This window comes from Gigantopelta aegis, chromosome 1 (assembly GCF_016097555.1).
Source record: "Gigantopelta aegis isolate Gae_Host chromosome 1, Gae_host_genome, whole genome shotgun sequence".
In the NCBI taxonomy this organism is placed as follows: Eukaryota; Metazoa; Mollusca; class Gastropoda; order Neomphalida; family Peltospiridae; genus Gigantopelta; species Gigantopelta aegis.
In genome coordinates this window covers 11,727,251-11,737,846 of record NC_054699.1, presented here as the reverse complement: position 1 = coordinate 11,737,846, position 10,596 = coordinate 11,727,251, and the positions used below count along the sequence as shown (strand labels likewise).

Below are 10,596 nucleotides of genomic sequence, written 5' to 3'. Positions count from 1 at the left end.
TCAACTTTGAACATTTTATACCAACTGTCTATAAGGTACGAAAATTACATATACATACATTTCTCTACACATCCAGTATCTGGGTTGGCATACCCAGCAATACATCCATCAAAACATGTGCCATTAAAACGATCACAGTTTGACCCCTTGCAATTACTACATGTTTGCTTGCAGTTTTTTCCATGCGTTCCATTGCTGCATTCTGTTCAAAAACATAATTTCGATAGAAAAAATTAAAGAAACGAAATATGTTAGCACTATATAAAACCAATGGCAACAAATATACCCAAACATACAACAGGATCACGTTGATGAATGATGACGTAATAATTTAAATTATGTACATAACAAACTTTGAAAAACAACAGGTTAAGGTGTAAACATTTTACAAGACACATCATCAATATATATTTGACGTTATACTTATCTTACCACCCTGCAACTTTACAGACTGTTTTCCCTTCAGAAATATGTTCAATGGATAATACATTTAATTCAACATTATTTATGTTATTAGGACTCTAAACAAACATAGACATGTATTGAAGGACATAATTCCAGCACAATGATTTCCTTTTTAAATATAATATTGTTTTTACATAATGTATATTATTAATAATATTCTACAAAACTAAACTAGAGGGGTGAAATATAGAGGCGAGGAAGAAAGACGGAGAGATACACGGGGGAATTACGTAGGTGTGTACATTTCTGGTACATAATTTAAAAAGTTAAACACACCTATCTTGCAGGTATCTCCTTTCCATCCAGCACCGCACCCATCATGACAAAATCCTGTCACTTTGTTACATGCTGTGTTGCCATTTAAACAGTGACCACAACTGTGATTGCATTGATCACCATAATAACCATCTTCGCATGCTGTAAACTATATGTCAATATAGTTGTATTAGAATATGTGTCTTGCACCTATATCCATTTCTTAAACCCATTGGACATTTTCGTGTATTAACCTGTGTAATAAAGGTATGCAAATTTAATGGCAGGGTATATATGCAAATCTGATATGTCATTATGTAACCAGGACCAGTTAACTAAGGGAAGAACGTGAATTATGACATCAATGAGCCAGTTATTATTTTAAAAGAAAGATGTGTTGATCAAATCACAATAAAAGGTAATCATTGACGTGTCAAATTATGAAACTGTTTGTTTATCAATAACGGCTATTCTCAATAGTATACCGTCAAATGTCATTGGCAGGAAACATTCCCGTCACAGACAATTACCGTTTCTGGAGAACAGGTAACTCGTGGGAAAATCGCCATTGCCAAATGTTTTTTTTAAACAAATCTCCCAGCCAAGTGCCTGTATATTTGAGCTGTTACTGTGCACAGTTAATTCCCAGATTGCCGATACGTATCTGGGTATATATATATATATATAAAAACACCCCAAAAAACAACCTACGCAGAACCCCCCAAAAAACAAACAACCCCTAAAAAACAACAAAGAAAAAACAACAACAACAAAACAACAACATACAAAACAACAACAGCAACAACAACAAAATAAACAAAACACAACAACAAAACCCCTACTGAATATGGAATTGGATAAGAAGTATAGGGACAATACTTGTACTATTTCACACTCATTACTTTATGTATATTTGCCATATTAAAATTGTAGGCCCAAGGTTACATACTGCAACTGATTCAAAAGTGTAAGTAAACAAAGGCGACGCAAAGAGCTGAGTGAAAGTGTATCTACTTGAAAGTTTGTTTACGGCACTGCAAATTTCACGAAAAAAAGGGCAAACTCAAAGCGAAGTGGGAACACATCACGTTGTAAGAAATCAGAACATCGATTTACACATGGAAAAAACGCCAACGTTTCAGGGTAGTCTGCACGCAATTGGTACACACACTGACCAGCTTGTCAAGTAAACAGTAGTAGTAGATTTCACTTAATTTTTGGCGTCAGATTTATACTTAGATACTTGAATATGTTCTTATTTTAACAGTATTTTACCTGAAGGCATCGATACATAAACTTATATATAAAGATAATTTTGACTTAAACTAACCTCTTTTACACGTATCGTCTCTCCATCCAGCACTGCAACCACCAGAACAACGCCCAGTCACGTTGTGACATGCTGTGTTACCATTTACGCAGTGACCGCATGTCTCACTGCAGCTGGTTCCATAATAGCCTTGGTCACACACTGTAAAATATTGTTACACACATATTTGCGTTTTTAGGATGCTATGTCACCAACAAGTTATCCCAAGTTGACACAAAAACAATAACCAACAACAAGCAAACACACCACAAAACAAGCTATTAAATGCATCTTCTGTATGTGGTATCTAGATCAGATGCAACTGTGAGTTTCTAGTAAAGGATGCTTACGGTAATTAAAATATATTTGTTTCAACTTTCACAAAGAGCGATATATACACCTGTACAAAAGTGAAGCACCACCCAGATCAATAGTGAATTAAAACAAAAACTGAAATGAGCAGGTTGCCATACGTTGTGTATTTATGTTCCCTTGGTGGGATTGCACGTGCTAAAAGCATGCTCATCCAGAATATATTTCAGGTGAGACCTGTGCCACATAGAGACAAATGCAGGGGGTGATATATGCGAAATTGCAGTTTGTGGTGTATACCATTACATACCTATTTCGGCGATATGAACTGTTCTTTTTGTATGTGAGAGCAATGGCAAGTATGACATGACGTCTCTGTGACTGTGAAAACAAATGGTTGGTGCTTAACTTTTGGGTTTTATGACTTGTGTTGTGTGTTTTGTGTTTGACAGAGCACAGTTAAAGTTCTTCTATTTTTGTAGAAGTTACGTTGTCCAAGTGAACAGGACAGAGTAGGTTTTGAAACCCGCCAATTCACACATTTGGGCCGATTGATCGTACCTGGGTTAGGTAACACTAGGCTATTTTACAGCCCAAGTTTAACACTGGGCTACGTAACACGCGTCCGAAAACCTTGGGTTATAGACATCTTACAAAAACAATGGTTGCATGGGTAAACTGGTGATCGCCATCGGCCGGAATGTAAATTTGCCTGAGATATTATGGTTAGTAGCATCGATCGTTCTCCATGGACTAGTTCCCCACTCCTATACCAATGATCAACGACTGGTACAGCAAAGGTCATAGAAAATACTATATACTGCCCTGTCTATGAAAAAGACATACACACTATATATTGCTGTTTTTTGGCAGTGGTAGTCTGCGGCAGCGAGTTTCCCTTCTTTATCAAGTATATAACTAGTTCAAAAAAAATATATGCTGATATAAGCAAATCATTTCAATAAATATGACCATTTTAGTAGGAAACGATCAGTGATAAAATCAGAAACACTAGAAAGTATTAAAATATTAAGTTAAATATTTATCATATTCTTGTTATGGGAGGAAGCATTTACAAATATTTACCGGTGCTTAGCCACTTTTCCCTGTGAAAGTGGATTTTTTTTTTGGTACTGGCCCGTTGACACGATCTTTATAGTTTATGGGTGGGGGGTGGGGTGGGGTGGTGAGGTTGGGGGCCCAGTGGATGGCGACACAGTAGGTGGGATGTGAGTGGTGCCAATACGGCATGGGTAACAATAAAGGTTATCTTACAGCCCAAGTTTAAGATGGGCTACAGTTACATCCTGCAATCTAAAAAACGATGCTTGTCAAATCCCTTGGAAATTATCCGTTTTATTTCAAAACAACATTGGTTGCATTTTCAGAATTGTGATCGACATGCGTGCTATACTCCAATAATTAAATGAGGGGCGTGATGCTAGGGGGCATCGGGGGGTTCGGATTCCCACCCCCCACCTCCCCCCCACCCCCATGATTAACGATAGGACATCAAAGGCCTATCCATCCGATGACGGTCATCCGTCGACTCAGAACGGCTGGATGCAGACGCCCGTACAACAGTAAAATCATGACACCGCGACATCGTGTTGCGATACTACAGTTTGCTTTCCAGATTGGTAATCATCCACCATCTCCCTCTCATTGTGTGGAAGTATATATGGGGCCGTTCTGTCTTACTACGTCAACGCTATTTTTGTCAAAGGCCGACCTTCCCGCCCAGCCCTTTGTGACGCTAGACATACCCAGCATATTACGTAACGCTCGGAGATATTTTCAACCCCCCCCCCCCCCAACACACAGACAAAGCAACGTGGCAATGTTTATTTATACCCATGTGTTTTACGATGACGTCATTAAAGTGACGTATTGCTGTACGATGGGGGGAAAAAACGCGGGTTTTTCACTTGCTACCATTTTAAAATGGCTGGTGTATTATAGCATTTCACCTTGATTTATAATTGTTTACCTCTAAAAACATACACTATATATTGTTGTCATGGCATGACACGTGTAAGATAAAACAAAATTGTGTGTACGTAACGCTGTTTAATACACCCCCACCCTTGTCACGCCACTATAACGATAGTACGGCCACGGTCCTGTTAGTACCCTTCCCCCCGCTGTAAGTACCCTGTTTTAAGCAAGTTGCACTAATATTACCGTTTTAGTCAAAACGATCCTGTATTAAACCTCTAGAAAGTACATAATTTTAAAAATATTTTCCAGCTGGTCTCTGAAAAGCAAGCACTCGACGATATTTACCGATAAAAGCCGATGTTTATTTCAAAGTGTTGTTTTTTGTTGTACGCAAACCCAGTTGTTGTTGTTGTTTTTTTGATAGTTTTTTTCCGAGTAGTGTTTTTTTTTACTTTATTGGGGGGTGGTAACCTGAAACCCGTGCACCGTGGGAACAATCTTTATGTTGATGGGTGATGGGTGCTGTGGGGACACACACACCCAGGACACACAGATACATCGCGCACAAATACACACACAGGTCGTCACAGTTCTGCCTCAAAAAGATATATTATTGATCAGTGATCAAAATGCATACACACATATATGCTCTGTCAAAAAAGAAACGCATAGGCGAAATATTCATGGAATTATCTCTTTAATACAAAGTGGCATAATTTAGTTATGTATGGTCGTATCAAAGTCAAATTTGACATGAGTATGTGACAATGTTCTTGCTATGGACTTCGTCACTAAACAGCACGCGGGCGCTGAAATCAGTACCTTGTGTGGCTACCAGCAGCAGCAATCACTGCGCAACATCTCCTTGGCATAGACTGAATGAGTCTCTGAATCCGGGCACGTGGAATCCTAGCACATTCTTCCTGCGGTGCATGTGACAGTTGTTGAGTGTCTACCTTGGCCCTCTAGGTCCCCAGATTTGAACCCTATTGAACACATATGGGCCCACGTGGATGGACAGCTAGCAACTACGTCACTTCCAATCTCAAACGCCCTAAAGCTTGTAATACATTGCACGAGACGCTACCCCAAGCGCGTGATTGCAGACTTTGGAATGGCAGTAGTCAGCAGTGATCGACACAAGTTCCCTCTCGATAAACCTGATACTATAAATTGAACAAATAAACATTCCTGTTTATTTGTAACATTCGCTACCCTCTGAAATGTGGAAACAGTCAAGTAAATGTCAACATTGTCAGTTAATGGAAATGTTATTTTTAAAATCCAATCTGGAAAAGAGAAACGTAACATACCCTTAATGTTAAGGAAGCAGAGATTTTTAAAGTAGTATATATGTTAGAGAAAAACGAAGCACAGTACGTACTGTAGGTTAACGTTGACAAAAGTTAAACGCAAATTATTGTTCAAACAATATTTATATTGATCAATGAAACCTCTATCGCGTCAAAGTAAATATGATTAATGAACCCGAGTAAACAAATTCACTAACATATACTTACATGTACATCTCGGTGGAGCCCATCCAGTCTGACACTGACAAGTTCCATTATGTTTGTCACAAGAACCTTCACTGCATTGGCCACATCCAAATTCGCAATTCTGACCCCAGTAACCTTCAGCACACGCTACAAAACGAGTTCAAGAGATATTGAGTCTCAGACATTTGGAAACAAATCCAGGCAATTGTTTAATTATCTGTCTGCATTTCAACGAACTAATCAAATCAGATAGTTTTCGGAAAAGCTAGGATCGTATTTATAGCACAGAGGTACATGCGCGTAACCAATACATACGACAACTTCCCGTTTCTTTATCACAGGTAGCTCCTCCACAATTAGTGGGACAATTATTCGTGCAGTTTGAACCCCAATGTCCATCAGCACAGGCTGGAAAAGAAACGAAAACATGTATAGCCTGCAAACTGTTTTGCAATTAAGTAGTTTAAAGGATACACACTTGATGCCAAAACAATTAGTCTCTTATGTCAGTCATACTGTGTTTGTTTGACATACAATACTTGATGTGTATGTTTGTGCTGGGGTGTCGTTAAACATCCATTCATTCATTCATTCCCTTTTCATTGGTATTTTATAAGTATTCAAAATAACACACAAATACTGCAAACAATATGGTATTATTAATTATGTTGTAAGGATGTAAGTATGTTTCTATTTAGTGCCGTATGTAATTAATTACACATGTTGGGAAGACAAGCTGGTAGGCAAAGAGGCAGAGGAGATGAAGAAGGAATAGATTGATGCAGGAAATATGTATATAACTTCACAATAAGATTTGAAAGTGTCTTAAAATGGGACAAATTTATATTGTGTCACCTTCATGTAAGATAAGTTAATCCCATCGGTTATATAATCTACCACAACACCCTTATACCAAGCGTGGTCTAAGTCGAATTCTGTTATACCCCATCTTTTATTTTCAACTGTTACTTTCCTCCCCAGTAATGGTGGAGCAACAAACAGATTAAAAACAACTGTCATAATCAACCAAATATACACATCATAGCTATTTAAATTATAACAGACATAATTTTAAATATTAAATAAAACATTTGCTTTGTTTAACGACACCACTGGAGCACATTAATATTATAATCGCCGGCCATTGGATGTCACAAACTTTAAAATAAATATATTTTTTAAACAAAATATATCACAGAGAATGTCAACATAATTTAAAAAAACTGATAACTCATCTAATAAGTTCAGCGCATCTAGCACACATAAGATACAACACACTCGTCGATCCTTTGTGATGCTTTTACAACTTACACTGTACTAAAAATGTTTTTATTGTACTGTAACAATAACCAATACGTACATTGACATCTTCCATCCTGTTTGTCACATGAAGATTCTCTACATGTCGTGCTACATGGCTTAGTGCAAGACGGACCCCAATATCCAGCAACACATGCTTAAAAATAATTTGAATGTACACATTACAACATGTCACATAATTATATAAGTCACACGTTATGCAAACTCTATATGGCAGATATAATAATATGACGATGTATTAAAACTGTTCGGTGATAGAGTTATTTTTTATTTTAACTTTAACAGTAGTTTTTTTTTTCTTCAAAATGACAAAAAGTGGATATAAAGCGTTTCAAACATCAACGTTTATATAGGTTACTACCAGAATGTGTTTTGATATCGTCAATATCATATATTAGGAATACAAATTGTATTATGCCAGCCTCTGTTTTTATTCCTAGTATATGGTAGTGACTATACCGAAACGCACGATAATTATTATATCTTTGTCATATAATCTCAAGCGTAATACAATGTGTTTTTCTAGACTGTATAGGCAACTTTAATTCCAGTCAGCCATTACTCGATATTCAATTGACGTAAGCATACATGAGGCAGTGTCTTTTTGAATGGAAATGACGTCAAACGTGAATGACGTCAATTTGAATATCCTTTCGTAAAAATAAGCTAGTGCTTAACGTGTGGGTGTTTTTTGGTGTTTTTTTGGTGTTTGTTTGTTTTTGTTGTTGTTGTTGTTGTTGTTTTAACGCTGGACACAATTTTGTCTCTTCCAATTTTGCCTCAGGGATTCGAAATTCATTTTAAATTGGCTCTTGTAATATTCCAAATTTAACTCTATATCCGGTAATTTGTCCTTTTAATTAGTTAGGCTAGTAGTATGTTTTGCTTATTAGCCGAATATAATTTATTTGTTTTTAGAAATTTGTCAGAACAAATAAACAAACAGACAAACCACAGCGAAATTGACTGATTTAGAGGGCTACAAACTAAGGCAGCAGTCAGTCGTGTAGAGACTAAAATATCCCCTAGCCTTTCGTGTTTTCCCTACCTTTCTACGGATATCCCAATTCTACTCTGATTTTAAATATTGTTGGGGACTTTATCTATAATGTACGAATCCAGAACACCTCTGTCGTTGACGTCTTTTGAGGTATTTTCTTTGTTCAATTGAAATTATTTCAAAAGTCTCATCTAATGAATGGTCAGCTAGATTGAAATGATTGGCGACCGGGGTGTCAACTTCATGCCGAAAATCGTGTGTTAATATTTGTCCCTGTATTAACTGGCTTCAGTATTTTTGGAAGTAAATAAAAATTCCGGGCTTCTGACCTTGACCTGATTTCTAGACAATTTACTTGGATTTTATTAATATGTTTCTAATGTTTTTGGCATGGACTAATTCGGGTGGAACGTTTTTACAATTGTAGTTGTGTTGGTATAAAGTGTCCCTACACAATTCTCAGGCCAGTTAGAGGATGTTTGTAGTACTTTGGTTCACTAAGCTGTCAGTTGGCTTCCCAGATATATTTCTCCCTTGATAGAAAGATAGTTGATGAACATATTTGTAGTGTTTGCGTAGTTTGTTTAGAGCAAGACGTTCATGACATAAATATTTTGAGGATTTGTTTAAACTGTCATATCGTCCACTTTTTAAAATTATTCTTTTCTTAGCTTTAATGATTTCATGATCAACTCAATAAGTTGGAGGTAACGAGGCAGAGTTTCGTGAATGTTAAAGTGCCGTAAACAGTTTCTGCTGGGGTTTTCTGTGGTACATTATGAAGTTTTTCCTCTACTAATGTTCAGAAAGGCACCATTTTGACTTGCTCGAAACATTGTTCTGAAAATGGTTGAATTTAGTTTGCATAAAATGTGTATTCCGCCCTGAAGTGCAATTTGGGAGTGGGACACATTAATGGATCAGGTGGGTGGTCAGTTCGGTATTGTTGTGAAATGAGGTGCAGCAGACAATTTGGCAATACACGATATTGCCGTACGGTCAGAAGGTTTGGAAGGGGTGTTAAGAGGTGGAGATCGTGCTTATTGCATTATGTACATCTCGGTGGAGCCCACCCAGTCTGACACTGACAACTTTCGTTATGTTTATCACAAGAACCTTCATTGCAATGGCCCAATTAAATTCGCAATTCTGACCCCAGTAACCATCAGCACAAGCTAGGAAAGTGTTCAAGAGATAATGAGTCGCAAACATTTGGAAACAAATCCATACAGTTGTTTAATGATCTGTCAATTAATCAAATCAAATCGTTTTCGGAAAAGCTAGGATCGTATTCGGAGCACAGAGGCTAATACACATAACCAATACGTACGACACATTCCGGTTTCTTTATCACAGGTAGTTCCTCCACAATTATTAGGACAATTATTCATGCAGTGCGAACCCCAATGTCCATCAGTACAGGCTGGAAAAGAAAAGAAACACATATAGATAGTCTGCAAAGTGTTTTTTAATTAATTAGTTTAGAGGATACACACTTGATGCCAAACCTGTTAGCCTCTTACTTCAGTCATAATAGCTCTGCTTGACATACAATACTTGATGTGTATGTTTGTTCTGGGGTGTCGTTAAGCATCGATTGATTGATTGATTCATTTCCTTTTCATTGGAGTATTGTAAGTTTTCAAAATAGCACCCAAATACAGCAAACAAGGTTATTAATATTTATGCTGTGATGATGTAAGTACATTTCTAGTTAGGGCCGTATGTAATTAGTTACATATGTAGAAAAGACAAGCGCGTAGTCAAGGAGACAGAGGAGATGAAGAGGGAATAACTGGATGCAGGAAATACGTATATAACTTCACAATACGATTTAAATGTGTCTTAAAAATGGGACAGATTTACTTTTTATCACCTACATGCAAGACAAATTAACCCTACTGGTTATTTAATCCACCACAAATCTCTTACACCCGGCGTCAAATTCTATTATACCCCATCTTTTATTTTCAACCATTACTTTCACCCCAAGTAATGCTGGAGCAATAAACATAATACAAACAACTGTCATAGTCAAATAAATATACACATCATAACCATTTTAACTAAAAAGACAATATTTTAAATATAAAATAAAACATTTGCTTTGTTTAACGACACTGCTGGAGCGCATCAATATTATAATCACCGGTCACTGGATGTCAAAAACTATAAAATAAATGTATTTTTTTAAACAAAATATATCATACAAAATGTCAACATAATTTTAAAAAGTGACTACTAGCCTAATAAATTCAGCCCATCTAGCACAGAAGATACAAAAAACAAACATAAAACACATTGATCCCTTTTGATGCTTCTACAACTTATACTGTACTAAATAAATTGTAACAATAATCAGTACGGACACTGACATCTTCCATCCTGTTTGTCACATGAAGATTCTCTACATGTCGTGCTACACGGCTTAGTGCAAGACAGATCCCAATATTCAGCAACACATGCTTAAAATAAATTGAATGAATATATTACAA

The 10,596-nt window shown here is 36.8% G+C and overlaps 1 protein-coding gene across 1 annotated transcript; it reads right to left on the bottom strand.

Moving 5' to 3' along the window:
* LOC121384566 (scavenger receptor class F member 2-like) lies at positions 1 to 9,223 on the bottom strand. Its single transcript, XM_041515413.1, has 7 exons — positions 9,175 to 9,223; positions 7,142 to 7,237; positions 6,097 to 6,189; positions 5,803 to 5,928; positions 2,051 to 2,191; positions 742 to 882; positions 1 to 202 (listed from the first exon to the last, which is right to left on the bottom strand). The coding sequence occupies exons 1-7, from the start codon at positions 9,221 to 9,223 to the stop codon at positions 45 to 47; spliced, it is 804 nt and encodes a 267-aa protein (XP_041371347.1). The 3' UTR covers positions 1 to 44.
* Between the last annotated feature and the right edge of the window lie 1,373 nt (positions 9,224 to 10,596).